Source organism: Heterocephalus glaber, unplaced genomic scaffold, assembly GCF_053883595.1.
Source record: "Heterocephalus glaber isolate CG9 unplaced genomic scaffold, H.glaber_assembly_v1.0 deba00001456, whole genome shotgun sequence".
NCBI classification, from domain to species: Eukaryota; Metazoa; Chordata; class Mammalia; order Rodentia; family Bathyergidae; genus Heterocephalus; species Heterocephalus glaber.
In genome coordinates this window covers 2,244,799-2,263,607 of record NW_028258304.1, presented here as the reverse complement: position 1 = coordinate 2,263,607, position 18,809 = coordinate 2,244,799, and the positions used below count along the sequence as shown (strand labels likewise).

The 18,809-nt window shown below is 44.3% G+C and overlaps 1 protein-coding gene across 1 annotated transcript in view; it reads right to left on the bottom strand.

Moving 5' to 3' along the window:
* The window catches only part of Tgfa (transforming growth factor alpha), a 105,272-nt gene that overhangs the window by 63,369 nt on the left and 23,094 nt on the right, over positions 1-18,809 (bottom strand). The window contains exon 2 of the mRNA XM_021262491.2: positions 8,626-8,679. Coding sequence (XP_021118150.1) covers positions 8,626-8,679 — 54 coding nt within the window. The remainder of the gene's footprint in view (positions 1-8,625; positions 8,680-18,809) is intronic.

The following is an 18,809-nucleotide window of genomic DNA, read 5'->3' as shown; positions in this document are numbered from 1 at the left end:
TAGTGGCAAGGAGATGTTCTCAGCCTTGACCTGTGTGATTTACTGGGTCAAGGTCTTTTATGACTTGAAACTCTAATATTGTCCCTACCAACTGGTTTAGGATGTCTTGGTTTTTCACATACTATCTCTTACATGTATGTTATTGCTGTCTCACTCTTTATTTTCATAAATCTAAATCAAAATATTTATAAACAAATACTTACATAGGACTTACTACATGCCTGGCCCTCTAAGCTCTTGACATTTAATTCTCAAGACATGATGAGGTAGGTTCTATTCTCTCCATTTTATAGATGGGAAAACAGAGGGACATGGTTGTTTAGTAATTTGCCAAAGGTCACACTTCCCCAGGGGCATGATTAAAATTTGAACCCATGCTGTCCAGTTTCAGAGTCTACCACCATGTTTTTAAATACTTGTGATTTTCATGTTCGGGCATGTTTTCATCAAGCCAAAGTTAAACAGTGAAAAAGGTGTAATTCACTCATTTGCTAATGAGAAGTGGGAATGCAGAGAAGCATAAGCTCTGACCTAGAAACCACCTCTATTACATGTCCACTGGAGGCACCTGGCCCATGAGGATACTGTGCACATTAAAGCTAAAGAGGGGGACTGTGTTTGAGGCCCTACTCACTCTGTGACTTGGAGTCCTGTAAGTTTGCCCCCGTGTTTCAATGAGGAGACTGTTAGTGCTAACCGCCGGTCTGTAGTTAGATCTGTGCAAAACACTTAGAGGAGGAGGAATCCTGATGCCTCAGAATGAAGTCATCATGGAAACTGAGTTTTTGTTGAATGAAAGGATAAACACAAAAAGGAAGATTCCATCATTTTGTGACAGAAAATGAAAATTTAAAAGAGCTTATAAACACACATGTACACACAGGCATTTCACACATGCACACAGGTGCACGCACACACATGTAATTATACACATACACTTTGCTTTAAGATGTATATCTAATTTTTAATGAAATGGGAGATTAAAAATCCATGGAAGTTGTTTCCATCTGACTTGGAGAAGGGGTAGAAAAGGAATCACATGATTATTTAATGTAAAGTGTTGTAAATCTCCCCTTAAATACAGTCTGTGGTATGCAGCGATATGTATGTGTCTCTGTCTATGCCTTTTTAAAGCATAGTAATGAAGTGCTTAGAACTCTGCAGCCAGTTACCTGGGGTTCAATCCCATCTCTGCCATTCTAATTATGTCATCTTGGGCAAGTTACTTAACTTCTCTGGGCCTTAGTTTTGCATGGTAAAAAGGACTAATATCAGTATGTACCTTCTTGAGTAGTTGTAGGACTTAAAATTACTATATGTAAAACAGTTTCCAGCACATAGTAAGTGCTTAGTTCATGTTAAATGAATTCTATTGTGATAAAATACAAGAAGATGCCAAAATTTTATTTTATTATTTTATTTTTATTTCTTTTTAGTACCAGGGACCGAACTTAGGACCTTGTGCTTGCCAGGCTGGCGCAGTGCCACTGAGCTAGCTATATCCCAGCCCACCAAAATTTTACAGAGGCATGCTATAGCTTTTTATAGAGCATCAGCAAGATATATATGTGGCAGATTTCATAGCAAAATCTGAATCTTCCACTTTTGAAGGGTTGTCTTTTTTAACTTATTTATTTGTTTGAGACAGAGTCTCCCTTTGTAGTTCAGGCTGGATTTGACCTCACTATATAGCCCAAGTTGGTCCCAAACTTGCGAACATCCTCCTGCTACAAGCTTCTAAGTGCTGGGATTACAAGTTTGTGCCACAACACCCAGCTTTAATTTTCCATTTTTGAGAAGATCTACCATGCAAGGAAGGGAAAGATGTTCATTAAATTCCACACCACCCATAGTTGAGATGAGAAAAAGCCAATAAAAAGGGATTTCCCACAAATGCTAAGTGACAAATGGAAAGGAAAAGATGCTCCTGAGCTGTAGGATACACGGTACCTGTGTGTATGTAGAACTGAGGCTCTCCATCCTATTTCATCTTACCCCTTTCCTATGTTTGTATATTCGAGATATTATAGTCAATGCAACCTGGGTATAAAATGGTAAGAAGTTTCAAACCACCTTCCATTATACATTCTGATGAGGGAATTTGGCCATGACTTTTAAAACGGCACTAAGAAGGGAGATCTATGCAAGAAAGGATGAATCCATGCACCCACAGTTGCAGAGCTGCTAGGAGGACATCTCAGCCCTGCTGGTCTGTAATAGCTGGAGTCTCTGTTAGCACCCAACCGGATGCTCCAGACTAATCCCAATCTCAGAAGCTGGGGCTCCCAGAAAACAAAGCAATGCCTTTCCCCAGAGCCTCTGTGCTTTTCATGTCATCTCAGCAAGGCCAATGAGAAAGATGCTGGCTAAGTTCCAAGGTGCTGAATTTCTCTCTACCAAGCTCCTTACTGAGTGTGAGAAAGTCAGTCCTGAAACATCCCATGAGCCAGCTGAGAGGAGCCCAAAGGATGGGGAAAAAAGTGTCACCTGAAGGTGACAGCATCCCAGCCTACCAGGACATATACTGCTCAGCCTTTTTCCCAAGCTGTAGCAAAATGTGGTTAGGGCTAAAAATGCAGATTCCTGGGCCCTATCAGCATGTAGTCCAGAAATCTGCTTTTTATCAGTTAGTAGGATGACTTTCATGCACAGTGAAGTGCTAGAACCACTGCCTTAGGGCTCAACTCCAGTTGATAAAAACACCATAAAGATATAGTCTTGCTTTATAACATGTGCATCACTGGTGTCAATGAAAAGAGTAGTAATGGCAGGAGCAGCAGCAAACAGACTAGTTCAGAATCCTCACAGTCGAGAAACTGACCTTAGGGGCTAGGAGCTCAGAAAGGCCTAACCTCTCTGCTAAAATCCAGGGTTATCAAGTACAGATGCTCCTTCACTTACAATGGGGTTACCTCTCAATAAATCATAAACTGAAGACACTGAAAACTGAAAATACATTTAATACACTAGCTCACTGAACATCATAGCTTAGCCTAACCTGCTTTAAATGTGCTACATTAGCCTACACCTGAACAAAACCATCTCACACAAAGTCTCCTTTATAATAAAGTGCTGAATGTCTCATATGATTGATTGAACACTGAAAGTAAAAAACAAGATGCTATGAGTGTACTTTTACATCATCATAAAGTTGGAAAATTGTGATCTGAACCATCCTAAGTTGGAAATTATCTCTGTTTAAAATTTTCGTACAGTGGACCAAGATTTAGGAACCACAGAGCTACTAAAGAAGAGATCAGATGAGCATCCCCAGAACTATAAGGGAAACTGTCAATTGTTGGAGTCAGTCTAGCCAGGCAATGAGGCCTCTGGGAGTGCTGCGGTGCTGGGGAATGAGGCCTGGGTGTCAAGCTGCAGAGAATAGGGTGGCCCTTGTGCAAGACCAGCATGGCAGGTCCCCTGCTTGGAAACCGAAGCATAGGTGGGAGTCTTGTGGACAGCTGCAGCTGCCGGGCAACAAGGCTGAGGCAGCCTGCACTCAGTGCTTGCCAGCCTGCAGACCTGCAGGGCAGCAAAGCAGCCACTACTTTTTCTTTCTCTTTAGACAATGAGAAAAAACAGGAAAGCACAAAAGACATGAAAATTACCCGTATTCTCATTAACTAGAGATAATTAATTTTAACAGTATTTATTCTTCATTTTTGTACCTGTGTGTATATATATGAATCTGAGTTATCATTCAGCTTTATATACTTTTTCTATGTGTACATCACGTGCATTTTCCCACCTCATTAAACATTCTTTATCAGCATTAAAGGGCTGTCTGCCTGTTCATAACTAATTCCTTCTTGTTGACATTTAAATAGTCTCCTTTTCATTATAATGGATAATAATCTAACACCTCTTATTTAAAAAAATAGATCCCTAAAAATGCAATTGTTGGGTAATAGAGCACCCACTATGCTTAAGTTCTTGCTTACTAATACCAAGCAATTAAATTCACCATTAATGCTGAGCTATTTTTTCAGAGAGGTTATGCCAGTAACCACACCCATTAGCAAAACATGTAGCCATCTCATGTTACACTGGCATTCAGGATTGCCATTCAAAAATGCCAGGGGACTGTAAGGTCCGAGGGGACTATAAGGTCCTTGAGAACAAGGCTGTTGTTTTGATGAGGGCCTGGCACATAGTAAATGCTCACTAAATATTTGTTAGCCAACATGAATGATTCCAAAAGATCAGTCAGGACTGAGGATGCTGATCATTGCCCCCTCCTGGTCTAATGAGAAACTCTGTCATATCCAAGGCCTAAGCTGCTCTCTGGCTCCTCATCTCCTTGCAGCCTTCTCCTCTGTCCCTGCTGCAGCTGCTGGAACTTGGCCAAGGATGACAAACCAATTAGATTCTTTCCCTTAAGACCGAGCAAAGAGACACAGAAATGGAATGTGTTGGTATTAGAATGATCTTGGAAGATGCAGAGAGTGGCTACAAGCCATAGCAGCTGGAGGCCCCCACAGTCACCCTGGCTCCTATACTCCACAGGGCTGGGTGCTCAGTCTGGTCTGGACTCTTTGAGGGCTGGCTCCTTTCAAGCAGCCCCCTTTTAGCTAGGTGGATGTGTGCTCAGGTTCTTGTTCTTGGAACACAGATGCCTGGTAGAGATGTTCCCTTTGTCATCTTTTCAGACAATAGTCACAGCCTGCAAGAGGGACCAATGAGATGGGAAACTAGCACAGCACACGCTAAGCAAGATGCAATTTAACAAGGAGAATAAACATGTACAGTTTGGAACTTAGATTAAAAATAATAAGTCTGAATATGGAACAAGTGCTGTTTTCTTCAAAGAACTCTATCATGGTAAATGGCAGTTTTGTCTGCATTTATGATTTATCCGCAAGATGTCAAAGTTATCAACATTATCTGCCTAACTAAATGCTCTCTGGTGGCAGGGCTCATATTTAATTCTCCTGAATATCTCCATGGCCAAACACAATGCCTGGCCTGAGGCAGTACTCAATAAATGAGTGCAAAATAAATGTTGAAAACTAAAAAGTGGGAGAGTAGCAAAGTTTCTATAGGCCTACAGTTTTCAAAATCCCTAAGTTTTGCTTTGCTTCTTTCAAAGATGGTTGATGCTCTCTTAACTGAGCTCTACTTAATCCAAGCCCTTAATTCACCTAATCCCATACTCTTCATTCCTTTGCTAAAATGTCCAGATCAATGCCCTCGGCATGTAAAAGTTCAGTTAGATGAGTACTCTAGTTTACCAGCCTGTTTCTGTTCTTACCAGTTAGGTTGTATATTTACTAAGAGGTCATCTGTGTTTGTTTCCAAACCTGTTTATGTCAGTTGTGTTCATTCTTGTAGTTATGTAATCTAATTACTTATTACATAAATTAATGAAATATCTATGCATAAGGAAAGAGCTTCTGTTTCTATAAGTGTTTTTGGAAAGACTTGATGAAGATGAGTACATTAAAAGAGCTACTGTCAAATCGGGTGAACAACTATAGATGACTGTAGTTGTGTGGGTGGAAAACATACAGGTCATAAAGATTTATATAACTTACTTTGTGAGTGTATAAATTCTTACAAAGAAATTGAATCTAGAAATTAAGGAGTATCCAACATGGCTATCATTCAAGCAAATAATGTGATGCAGAATTATAGTATATGAATCTATTAATAACTGAAATCTATTAATAACTGAAATAGGAATGTCATGAAATAGTATCTGCCCTTCTTCTACATAATGCACTCTGAATATCAATCTCTCTCCTAGGCAATTCAATTGTTTTTTGTTGGTCACGCCCCACTAATGTGATTTTGTAACTCAGCTTGAAAAGACACTGACTTAATCCCCTTCCTTCATTTTGTTGAGGAGGAACTGAGATTCAGGAAGATTTAAGGGCCCTTTTAAGGTCTCTCAGCCAGTGAGTCAGAATTACAATCCTTCTTCCCATAATCTGTGTTCTGCCTACTGGTCTACCCTGAGCAATCCTTGCTAAAAAAGCAACTGACCCAGCACAATTTCTTTTTCAAAAAGTAGAAGGTGGAATGAGGAAGTAGATGACAAGGATACACCTGCAGAGGCAAGGAAGAATTTCTCATTCTGTCCTGATGCTTCTCCAAGCAGTTCGAAGGCAAATATACACAGGTGTATGTGGTTTATCCCAAACTAATACATTCCAAGTCTCTTGTGCTATAGACACATATTTGGAGCAGGTAAACCACATACCTGGGTCAAACATGTGAGCTTTCTAATTTTAGAATGACTGCAGTTCCACATGGGTAAGCTCTAGACAATAAAATGGAGAAGGAGTTTGTAGTTCTGCAAAGCTTTTGTTAAGATGAAGCGAGCAATAAGCAGATCGTTTTCTTTCTGGCTGATCCATGTTCTAAATGTTTCAAAACAAGTAAAATCCTCAAAGACTTTCCTATAATCTGATCTGTCCTCTGTCTGTGTATCCCAGACCAAACTTACCCTCTCAACATCTTTAAGCCCAGAGTTCCCACTGAGATCTGCCTATCTCCCCAAACAAGCTAGTGATGGTAACAGTCTTCATGAATAACCCAACTGAATTTTCCATGTTCTTTCATCACTCTGAAAAGTTTCCAGATACTAAATTAAGCAAGCCCCCCAAACACCCGAATTCCAGGTGGACATCATTAGATATGAGCAAGAAGAGGCAGAAGTTCAGGAGTCTAAGGAGCTACCCTGAGTTTGCAGATCATGCCAGACAGATAGTGGAGGAAGGCCTAAATCCTGGCTCCCAGGCACCTGACCAAGGTCCTCACCACACCCCTTTGGTCATTAGAGTGAGTCTCATGAAAATATGAGAACCAGATGGGCGGCCTGGGAACTGTGCAACATTTCTGAGGGTTAAGCAAGCAGCCACCCAACAACGTAGCCAGAGTGCATTCTGTCCCTTGTAAGGGGCATTAAAAAGGTGCCTTTTGAAGCCAGGTCATAACTTCTTCCTTGGGAGGGTGTGACAGATATTCTAGGCTTTGGATGCTGCCACTTTCCTCCTGCCTCCAGCTAATGTTTCTCTTTGTGCTTTACAGATTGACAACCAAGCAGATAAAAAAATGTTCTGTCCCAAGCTCCAGACTACTGGTTTCCCTCCTGTAGCAATTATTTTCTAAATCCCACACTTAATAGTTAGTCAAGGTTGTCCATATCATTATGACACTCATGGGTTCTCATGCTGTCTGTGCATCTGTGAAACGGGCTCCTGGAGGGCAAAGAAGAGAAGGCCTGTTTCTCTGTATGATCCTAGCACCTAAAGTGTTAGAATATAAATACAAAATAGAATCTAGTTCCAAGAGAATACAGTACAGTCATTACTTGGTATCCCTGTGGGACTGATTCTAGGATCCTCCCCCCTCCACATCTAGCCTCAACAAAACATGGCACAGAGAAGAGAGATGTTTTCTTCCGGGTCATCATGGATCACCAAGTGGCTTGGGCACCTTTAGGGTTCAAATGCATCAAGGATGACAGATCAAGGGAGGACCTTGGGGGTACAGCAGCAGGTGTACCCATCAGCAGTGGTAGTATCACCTCTGCTGACTTTGGAGGGAAAGGTAGGAAAGAGTGAAGAGCAAAGTACCAGGGAAACTGTGTGGTTGGTGAGAGAATTTATGAACACATGGAAACCTGCCCCTTTCCATGGGGACTTCAGTGAAGTTGCTAGGGAGAAATAGCAGCAGCAGATGGGAACAGAAGCCAGTGAAACACACTTTATATCAACAAGGGAGTAGAGACTGGCCTACTCACACATGGCTGAGATAAACCAACACAGTCTCTCTAGAAAGTTATTGGGCAGTGTGTACAAGGGTCATAAATGGATTATTCCTGCTCTTTGATATATATCCTGAGAAAGAAACCAAAGGAAGGAAAATCTTCCAGGCAGGAAGAGGTGGCATCATAACTTTAGAAACTGGGGACACCATAAATATCCCCTGAGGAACGGTTATTTAAATCCCAAACACCCATTTTAACAGAACACTGCGACAGTTTAAAAGGATTGATTTCAGGACTTTCCAGCAACATGGGAAAATGTACAACCTCAATTTTAAAAGAGTTTCTTCACCAGGATTAATCATATTAAAACATGAATGTACATGAACAAAGGCAACAAATTAGGTGCAAGTGTAACAGTGATCACTTCCCTGCAGTGCTATGATGCTGAGGGGTTTGCTTCCTACACTTTCCCGTGTCTCCAAACTGCTGATCTAGAATTTTTTTAAATAAAAAAGGAAACTGTTATCACAAATATCCAAACATGAACCAGAACATCACTAAGCAGAGATCACCAGGCAGAAGCAGAGAAGGGCATTCAGTAATCTGATCATTCTGTGAGCAGGAAAAGTGTAGATGGTTCTGAGCTTTCAGGTCCCGCAAGCCCTGTTCTGCAGCACACCTGCCCATGCTAGGGAGTGAGCACAGCTGCTCTCAGGCCTACAGTTAAGACCTCTCCATGAGCGCCCACCTGCCTGTGAAGAGAGAATGGAGAGGAGAGGGCTTCCTCTCAGGCACAGGCAGGTGCATGTGGGCAGGAGGCCCATGGAGAGAGCTCTTCAGGAGAGAGCTCAGGCCTTACAGCAGCCAAGATCCACACACCACTCCCCATTCACATCCCCAGCTGTACTCACCGCTCAGGGGCGATGTGCTGTTTTCCAGGGCTTGGCACACAGCCAACACAATACCTGTGGGGGGAAGCAGAGGGAAAAATTAAGCATCGACTCAGCAAATGGCATCCTCAGAGGATTGAAGGGCAGGGCCTCTGAAAGGCAAAGACTTGGTAGTTTTACAAAGTGGTCAAAAGATAGGCCTGGGTACCTCATTTATGGGGCTCAAGGCAAAATAAAAACATAGGACTCCTTTGCAGGAAAAAAATGCTCACAGAAGACACTAAAATATCAATGTTTTCCTTCCTGCCAGTCTTTCCACCTATCATGGTGCTTTATAGTTTCAAAAATTTGTTTTTATAGTGGGAAAACATGCCTAACATATTTGCCATTTTAACCACTTTTCAGTGTACACTGTAGTGACATTAAGTTCATTCACACTGTGATCCACGTCAAGGTGATTTTGTGTGCTGAGTATGTCACTACACTCCTTGCAGGAAAGCAAGGTGAGTGCAGCCCCTCATAGGCACACAGGGCCCCAGTGACAAAATGAACAAGGGACACACTGGCTGCCAGGCTTTCTCTCCAGCAGCAGCTGGTCTGATGTGCTGTGGCCCAGCTGTCTCTTCTTTCCAGGGATTGGCTTCCCCTAGCCAAGGTGGATGTGTAACCACCAAGGGGACAGAACTTTCCTTGCCAGGATATAGTAGGTACCTGGGTCAGGGGAAGTGGGGAGGCCTGTCCCTCTCTGATTGCCCACTGACATGCTGTGGAGCTGCCTGGCTAGGGTGGTGACAGCTGTCAACCATGTTTTAACCTGAGATGGCATAGGGTAGATGTTCCTAATCCCAACATTTTTAGTGTCCAGGTTCTACCAGATGCAGAGCATGGCAGGGACAACGACCCACCAGGGAAACAGGAGCTTTGGTAGGCAGCACTTTGGGAACCAAGGCTCTAAGCCTCCAGTGCACATTCACTGTCTCATTGGACTTACAAGACACAGATCCTAAGATAAAACCATAAGAATTTCAAGACTGCAACCACAGGGCATTAAACCTCATGTTCAGGATAAGTGTGGCCTCTGGGGCTGTGTGTGACCCACAAAACCACTCTGGCCAACAGATAACCTTGTGTGCCCTCATGGTATAGAACCAGAAGTTTTTGGAAACAGAACAGCAAAATTCCAATGAAGAAGGAAGCTTTCTTGAGTTCTGCAATCAGCACAAATTAACTTCTCAAAAGTGAAATGCAGGGAAATGGCACAGTGGCCATGCAGAAGGGATGGGCCTCAGGCAGGTTAGCCCCAAAGGCAGATGCATCAAGTCAGCACAGAAAACAGAAGTCCTGTTGGCTGCTTCTCACTGTACAGGACCCATGCAACGCCTGCCAGGCAGGCTACAGAGCTTTTTCCCCCCTTTCACTGAGGGTGGGAGGCAAACACATTTAGAACAGATAAAGCAATCACAGATAAAGCACTCACAATTTTGCTTCTGGCCTTTGACATGAGAAGCATCACAAGAACCTCTGACCCCTCTAACTGGGGCCTAGCATGGATTCCCTGATACGCCTTCAGAATCCTGCACAAGATACTTGGGCTACAGTTGGGGTCAGGGCAAGGAGATTGGAAAGTGTATATAAAATCACATACATCTTCTCTGTGCCATTTGCGGCCCCACAGATGCTAATTTTGGGAGCAAGCCTCTTACGATTGCTCGGGCACATTTCAAAGGGTGAGTCTAATGTACACACTAAGTGTTCAAGTGAGACATTCCTGCTGCAGCCAGGAAAAATCTCAGTGGTCATACAGTTGAAGCTGGGGAATAGTCACATTCTGACTTTGCTGGCACTGCCACAAACCACTCTGGATTCAAGCCAACCAGTGTCCTCCAATCATGTCAATGGGTGATATGGGAGATGCTTTGCATACCTGTAAGGGGGAGCGTGACTGGCCTGTTATAAACTGTGCCTAAATTAATGAATGATCTTCACACCTCCTTCCTGCCCTACACCCCATCAGTCAAGTCAACACATCACAATTCCTGGGCCCCACACGGCCTCTGGAGCACAAACAACAACTCTCCAGGAAGTCAAGGGCATGTGCTTGAGACACTTCCCTCTGTCTTGGGCAAGTTGCTTTGTCCCTTCTGTTCCTCACCTGTAAGCTACAAGCTGCCAAGCTCACAAAGGTGTTTCAGGAAGTAAAGTTTGCAAAATCACTGTGTTCCACAGATGAAAGATGCTGCATTTTTATTCATGATTTGAGTAGCACAAAAGAGTAATTCCTTTCCATACCCTCACACTGCCATGGAAAACAGCTTCTTGATGCCCTAGCCTCTCTCTGCAATCCTGATTTGTGCACAACTTCAGCTGAGGGGGGCCCTGTGATGGGACATGAGGCCTCTGTTTTCTCTTTACTACAGAGTGAGCTCCCTACAGGAGCCCTGGATCAGGAAGGGGCTGGGAAGGGGGTGGAAGGTCTTCTCTATTCTCAGGTGGGCACATATTAGTTCAGGCCTAGCACTAGGTTCTGTATGTGTTACCTTACTTTGTCCTCATAACAACACAGGCACCTCCCTGCCTTTCTGTCCAGCTGGTGGGAATACTCAATTGTGCAGATGAGGAAATTGAGATTTAGAGAGATTAGGAAATTTGTCCATTCTCCTGCAGGCAAACTCAGATCAAAGCCTGTGCAAATGCTGTGCCTAAGAGGGTGTTTCAGTGTTTAATCCCATACCATAGCCCATCAGGAAGCAGTGGTAGTTAGGATCCCCCAAAGGAGCTCCAACAACAGACTCAGCAGACCCAGTGGTTGAGGTTCAGCCTTCTCTTCCACAGGCCACAACCATTATCTTTTGGGATTTTCTCACTGCCTCCTATGTCCCATATGAGCAAGGACTTCTAGGGGCTGCCCATTAAGCCCTGGTGCTCAGATCTCTGCCATGGCCATGCTTGGAAAGTTTTCGTGTGTGGTGCCCTCCAGGAACACATGGCCCTGGCAGGCTCTGAAGCTCCTGAGAAACAAAGGAAAGAATGCAAGAGCCCAGCCCCAGGCCAGCTGCCGCATGCAGAGGTGGCTCAGGGACAGGCTTGGTAGACACAGCCACAAGTTCCTCCTATCTGAGTTTCAAAGCTGCCCTCCATGGGTCCTGGAGGCGGGAAGGCAGGCTCAAGGGCCACACAGCTGGAGAGTCACCCTCTGGGACAGGAATCCCTTTTAGGCTGCTCCTGCCAACATCCCATTTTGTCAGATAGCTCCAAAAAGGGAAATTCCAAGACTGTGGACTTCAAAAGGAAAAAAGAAAAGGTGTAGTGTTATGGAGAAAACTACACATAACGGAAGAAAAACCTTATGAAACCCAATCCCCACCCCCTAAACAGTCAGAATTGAGGCCTGCCTTTAAGGCAAGACAAGGGTTGCCATGATTTTAATTTAGCTGTTTGCAGCTCAGACAAAAGTTCCCAACAGAAACAATGCAAAAAGAGAGGGCAGCCTATTCACCTGGGAGTTCACAGAAGTAGAATCACTTTGAATCCATAAACGGACATGCCAGTGGGGAGTGCTGCTGAGAGCTACTGGGCACCTCTATCCTTCAGACCAGGGCATTTCAGCCTTTCTCCTGCATGAAACAATTCTGCACAGGGACTCAGGCTGTGCCTTCAGTGTGGGACACTCTGTCCTCAATTATCCAACACTTGGCAAATTCTTCTTCTGTGGGCACTCAGTTGCAGTACTGAGACCTGGGAGGATCGCCCTCAGGCCCAGGGCCAACCCAGAGGTGACTGTGTCTTGCTCTGGCCTCTGCTACAGCCAGTATTTGCTCCCAGACTCTTGCCTATCCCAATGGATGAGTCAGTGGTTCCCTCTAGACTAGTGGTGGTGAACCTATCGCACATGTGCCACAGCTGTCTGTCTGTTAGCCCTGAATGCTCTAACAGGTTTACCATCACTCTCTAGACCATCCAACTTCATGTCTTATCTGTGTTTGCACCCTTAAGCCAGGATTCCAGGATGAAGAGTGAGGTTCTGGTGCTGGGGAGATGTGGGGAAGTTGGAGGGAGATGCAGGAAGCTCTGGGTTCCCAGGAGGTGGTGAGGAAAGTCTTTGGGTGAAGACTGATGTGCCACAGGTGGTGGAGGAGTTGGGCCAGAGAGTAAGGCAGAAGGGAGTATTCAGCAGATGCCAGGTTTTCTTTCCCTGTCCTACCATGCTGGAGTTCAAAAGGAACAGAGCCAGGAGCTTGGGAAGCAGTGGGTGGTACCTAGAGGATAGGATCTTACACCCTAGCACAAGGTGTGCAGGGGGACCCAGATAGGCACAAAAATATGTGTAAATGGGTCACAGAGAACACAGGGGCCGGCAGCATAGGATCATGGTATCTTCCCTTAGAAAATATATTCCTACACTTAAATTATCTGAACATTGCAGAATTTTCCCTCCCTAGCAAAAATTGCCGTTGTACAATTAATATTTTTAAATCTAAGAGGTTGATAGCTAGGTGAAGGTATCTTTAGGGTGAGAATTAAACACGAAGAAAAGGGAAAGGCAGTTCAGACATGGACTAGGAGGGGAACTGGTGGGACAGGGCATCAGAGTCTATCCATACATAGCAGAAGCAGCAATGTGGCATTCCCATCGGAAAGCTGTGCTTTCTCTCCTGGGAAGAGGTACCAGTTCACTGCTCCCAGCAATGCCAGTACACTCCAGAGGACAGCAGGTGAACCTGCAGAGGAATTTGTGGAAGAACTTGCTAGATGGCTTAGGAGAACTCAGGATGGTAAAGAGAGTTTAGAAATATGTGACATGGAAATGAATCACCTTGGGCAGATGGACCCATGGGACCAAAGCCTCTGTCACCATCTCAGCCTCCCAGATTGGTTTCTGCAATCCAAGAAGAGAGTCTGATGGAGAAATTACAGTGAAAGGCTAGCGTGGTGTTTTGGATGGCAGATACCGACACACAGAGCAAAGATACCAACGATGCAGGGTGGGAGCCACTGTTAGTTACAAAACCCCCCAATCAGTGAGGGACTGATGCCTACACTCAAACACAGCCATTTACAAGCCAGCACACAAGCTAACAGGAAGGGATTTTTGTGCCTGGGGAAGGGCAATGGAGGGAGCCTGCTGGGTCTCCTGAGTTCCACCTCATATGGGTGAGTTATGGGATTATTCTTGTGACTGATGTCATGATTAATAATAGTAGCTGCAACATTTGTGTGAGTGCTTACTATGTGTCCTGGATGATCTCTCTTAACACTCAAAGTACAAAGTAGGTACTACAGATTGAGTATCCCCTATCTAAAATGTCCAGGAACAGAAGTGTCTGATTTGGTTTTTTTGCATTGTGGAATATTTGCATACACATAATGAGACATCTTGGGAATGGGATTCACATCTAAACATGAAATTCATTTATGTTTCATGTGTACTTATTATGCAAGTGGAAGGTAATGTTACACAGTTTTAGTGTGCCTGCATTATGACTATACCATGCCATATGAGGTGTAGAATTTTCCACTTGTGGCCTCATGTTGGTGCTCAAGAAGTCTCAGATTTTGGAGCATATTGGACTTCAGAATTTTGGATTAGGCACAGCTCAATCTGTATTATGCTCCCATTTTCAAGGAAAGAAAGTGGAGGCACAGGGTATTAAGTAACCTACCCAGGGTCACCCAATTTATAAGCAATAGACAGTATAGCTCATGTTACAGGGCCAGTTGGTTCCCTTTTGCTTGTGTGCACTCCTGCGAAGTACAGCCAAAGAACACAGTGTGCCAGAAAAGACCACCTCCTCCCTTTCTTACTTAGATATAGCCAGATACACACAGCAGTGTGGGGGATGCAGGCTGTCGGGGGAGCCCAGAATCTAGAGTCATCTGTAATTGCTGTTACCTTTAGCAACTCATCTCACCTCTTTCAATCTCAGGTCCTTTATCTTTACATGGCAGAGTTAGGCCAGAAGGTCTGCCAAGTCCCTAAATTCTAGGCATCTATGAAGACACAGCGCTGTCCATCTTCCTTAGTTGTCTACCTGGGTATATCCTGGCCTCATTTCAACCCTTTGTATTAATGGATCCCCTGCCTTCAACTGAGGATCAGACAAAATGATGGTTGTCATGTGCACTGTCTCAATGACAGTGTTCTTGGTTTATGACAATTGTGTCTTCCAATTTAGCATGGCATTCATATCAATTACCAGAAAGTGAATAAGATCCTTAACCAGAGTACTTTCTATTTCTATATTTTCACTACAGTCATAATATTGCCTTACTAATCTATCCCAAGGGTCAATGAGCTTGGAATCCTCAGTTGTCCTTCCTAATGATCCTTGAGGGCCATAAGCAGTGAAGTCTGATGTGATCTACGTGATCTAACCTTGGTGAAGCTTGGTGCCCATCTGTAAAATAAGGACAACAGCTCCTCACAAAATTATGGTAAAGGTTAGATGAAAGGAAATGAACCATGGCAATTGATGGTGCTTCATCTTGTAACTTCCAGGAAGCTGATGATGAGGAAAAAGTGATCATGGTGTCCCATCCCTGCCTTTCCTCTGGGTCTCACCAATAGGACTTCAACCAAAGGGCTTCAATTGAGATCCCAGGGTCACTTGATTTTTAGGCCACTGATGTTGCAGGGTACTGACCTTGAAATTATATTTATTGAGCACCTACCTACCGTGAACAAATTTTAAAAAAAGAAATAAATCTGAGATCTGTGACTTGCCCTCAAAATGGGCAAGCCACACGGGACAGCATCAATATCCACACTATTAAAGAAAAGTGGAGTTTTCATACAATAGCACAGGCAGACAAAGTTGTGCATTGCTGAAGCTACCAGTGCTACTCATCAAAGGCATCACACTGATCCCACATCTCAAACACCATCTTCATCCTCATTATGCTCCCAAGGCCTGTACCTCTAGTCCCAGTTTCAAAAATAAACTCATCTCCTCCCACTGCGCTCTGCGTTCTGGGCAGGGCTGAAGACCTGATAACTATTGTCACCCTTATCAGCCCCAGTCTTTTACCCCAATCCCAGTCAAACCTTCCCACATACCCAGCCTGAACGTGTCCATCCCCTGAATCCCGAATCCCTACAGCCCTGCCCCAAGCCTGGCCTCACCATCTCTTCCTGGGCTAGCGCAATAGTTGCCAAACTGGTTCTGCCAATACCCTCCACGTCTACTTTTTTTTTTAAACCTTTGCTCCCGCTGCCAGAGTAAGCTTTCTGGGCCATATCACTCTTTCCCGCCAAACTGTTCATGCCCTCCACACTGCTCACAAGCCAGTCCAGAGACAGCACCCAGTCCAGAGTCAGCACCCAGTCCAGAGTCCTGGGCAGAGATTTCAAGTGCATAACCTGGTCCCAGACCTTTTTCCATCTAAACTCTGGCCCCTTCCTGCCAGGCACTGGAACTCCCACTGCCTGTTGTCACTGGGCTCCCAGCCTTGGGCTCCTGCCACTCAGATCCCGACCCAAGACCTTGAGGCTGGTGACCTTCATTTAGCTGCCCAGCCCTAGGTTACTTTCATGGTAAAAGGACATAAAGAAGTATCCATCCCCTGTACAAGATTGTTATATAGAATAAACAAGGAGACACATGAGAAATGTGTTGTATTGAGTGGCACATAATAAACATGCAACAAATGGCAGCTGTTATTGATAGCTATTAATGTTATGCTGCTCTCAAATGCATAAGGTAATAGTTAATGCTAATTACTCTGATATGATCATTACACAATGTATATATATACCAAAATATCACATTGTACCCCATAAATATGTGTAATTATGTATCAAAAAAACTGTTTTTAAAATGTTTATCCCTCAAGTTGGCACACCCCCTTCTCTACCCATAGGAATTAAACTTGTCTCTCAAAGTCTCACCCAAATATTAGAAACAAACTGGGTGTTGTGGTGCATGCCTGTAATCCCAGGACTCTGGGAGGTTGAGACAGGAAGATCGCAAGTTCTAGCCCAGTCTGGGCAACTTAGTGACTCATAAGACTGTTTCAAAATAGAAAAAGGGCTGGGGATATAGCTCAGTTCAATGGCCCTGAGTTCAATTCTTAGTAATACAACACACAAATACACCCCCCCCCCAAACAAAACAAAACAAAACAAAATGGAAAAAAGTCATATTCCTTTTTCTGAGCAGCCCTCATTTTATTCTGCATTGTGCTTTGGAAGTTTTCTCGTCTTATCAGTCTCTCCCTTTAGTGTGGCCAGGAACCGCCCCTCATTCTCTATCCTCATACCTGGCACAATGCCCAGTACCTTGTTAGGCTTCCAGTTAGATGAAACTAAATTTCTCTAAGAGGTCAGCAGCTTGGAAAAAGAGTTGGAGGGCTGAGTGATAAAAGGGAAACAATGAATCCTCAGCAGTTCCTCTCTTCCTTCAGCTCTCTTAGTCCTTCTGACTTCAGTGGAAATGGAGCACACTTGAACCCTGACATTCATTCATTTATTCATTTCTGAGTTCCTACTATGTGGAAGACACTGTTCCAGGTACTGCAGAGGAACCAAAAGTCCCTTCTCTCACAGCCAATAGAGTGGTGATGGCAAACCTTTTAGAGCTTTCAATGATAACAGCTGCCTGCAGCACGAATGTCATAGGTTTGCCACCACGGCTATAGAGTGTACTCTTCCTATGAAAAATAATCTTTCTAATTCGTTTTTTTTTTTTTTTTTTTTTTTTTGGTACCGGGGATTGAACTCGGGTCCTTAGCTTGCGAGGCAGGTGGGGAATCACTGAGCTAAATCTCTGGCCCATCTTTCTAATTCTTAAAAGCCATTACATTGAACTCTATTATGAATATCTTGGCTACTTCATTATTCAGTTTGGTGGCAAGTTAAAATATGTCTTCTATTTGACTAATGCTAACTAGTCTCATTAGAATGCAGAAATTCCATGGAGGATTGAAGGAAGTGCGGTCCTTGTCTGAAGTTAGGTCTGCTGAACTGGTCTGCTCAGGTGATCCTGAGTTGTGTGGTCAACCAATGAGATAACCCATGAAACATATTATCTTCCTATTCTTGGCCATTTTGTTGGTTGGCAGCTCCTGAAATTTTAATGAGAGACCCAAAAGCCCTGCACTGGGTAGCCCCAAAGCCAGACCATATCCCAAGAAGAAGAAGACAGAGGGAGGGAAAGGGGTGCAGAGCTCATTCAGTGGCTTTGCAGGGGCAGCTCACTCAGCTCAGGGGGTGTTCTGTGCCCAGGGCCTCTTAAAGCAGAGTCAGGACATGCCAAAAAGAGTTCACTCTCTAGATGAGGAGATGCAACTGAAGCAAACACATGGAAAGGTGCTCCTGTGAGGCTCTCCAATAAGCCCTTTCTTCCAACCAAATGTGTCTGTTCTAGGTCTCCTAAATACACGATCTCATTCTCTCCTGCCAAACCTCATTCTACTCAGCCTTCCCCAGCTACACCCCATCTTCTCCATGATGTCTCCCCCATTCCATCAGGGAGGCTCACCTGTCAATCCCCTAATATTCATCAGCATGGAGACTTAAGAGTAGATCCTACCTGGATCACCCACATGGTCTACTCAGGATTCCCTGTTCCTCTGTCTCTCGACCCAGACCACATTTCCCACCATCTCTGATTTAGGAGAACTGATGACTGTCTTTCTGTCCCCACTTCAAGGGCCAAATGAGAATATCTGCAAGACACTTTGTGCTGTTTAAGAGTCGAGGCCCTAGTGAATGCCCAAGACTGACATATGCAGGGCCAGTAGAGAAGTGACCTGACTACAAAAGGAGGTGACATATGCTCTTCCTGATGTACAGAAGGGTAGCCACAAAAATAAATGACTAATAAGGAATCTACAGAGACCCTCACAGTAGACTGGCCTGCCCTATTGAGACAGCTCTGCCCCTAAGCCCCAGCAAGTACGATGCAGCACCTTACCTTGTCACAGACATCTTCTACCTGCCCCACCACCGACACCTACTTCAATGCCTGACAAAACACCACCCTCCAGGGATCTGTTGGTGGAGGGGCCCCCTCCCATAAAACAGAGCAAACAGTATCCAGGGCAACTTGTCTTTGGCTACCAATCAGTTACCAGGATGGGAGGCACCACACATCTCTTGGAGATAAGAAGGGCCCTGTGCTCATGCTCATCTGCACAGACCTACACTGGAACTTTTCTTTCCACACTTTTTTGGGGTGAGGGCACAGATCTACACCACACCAGTTTTT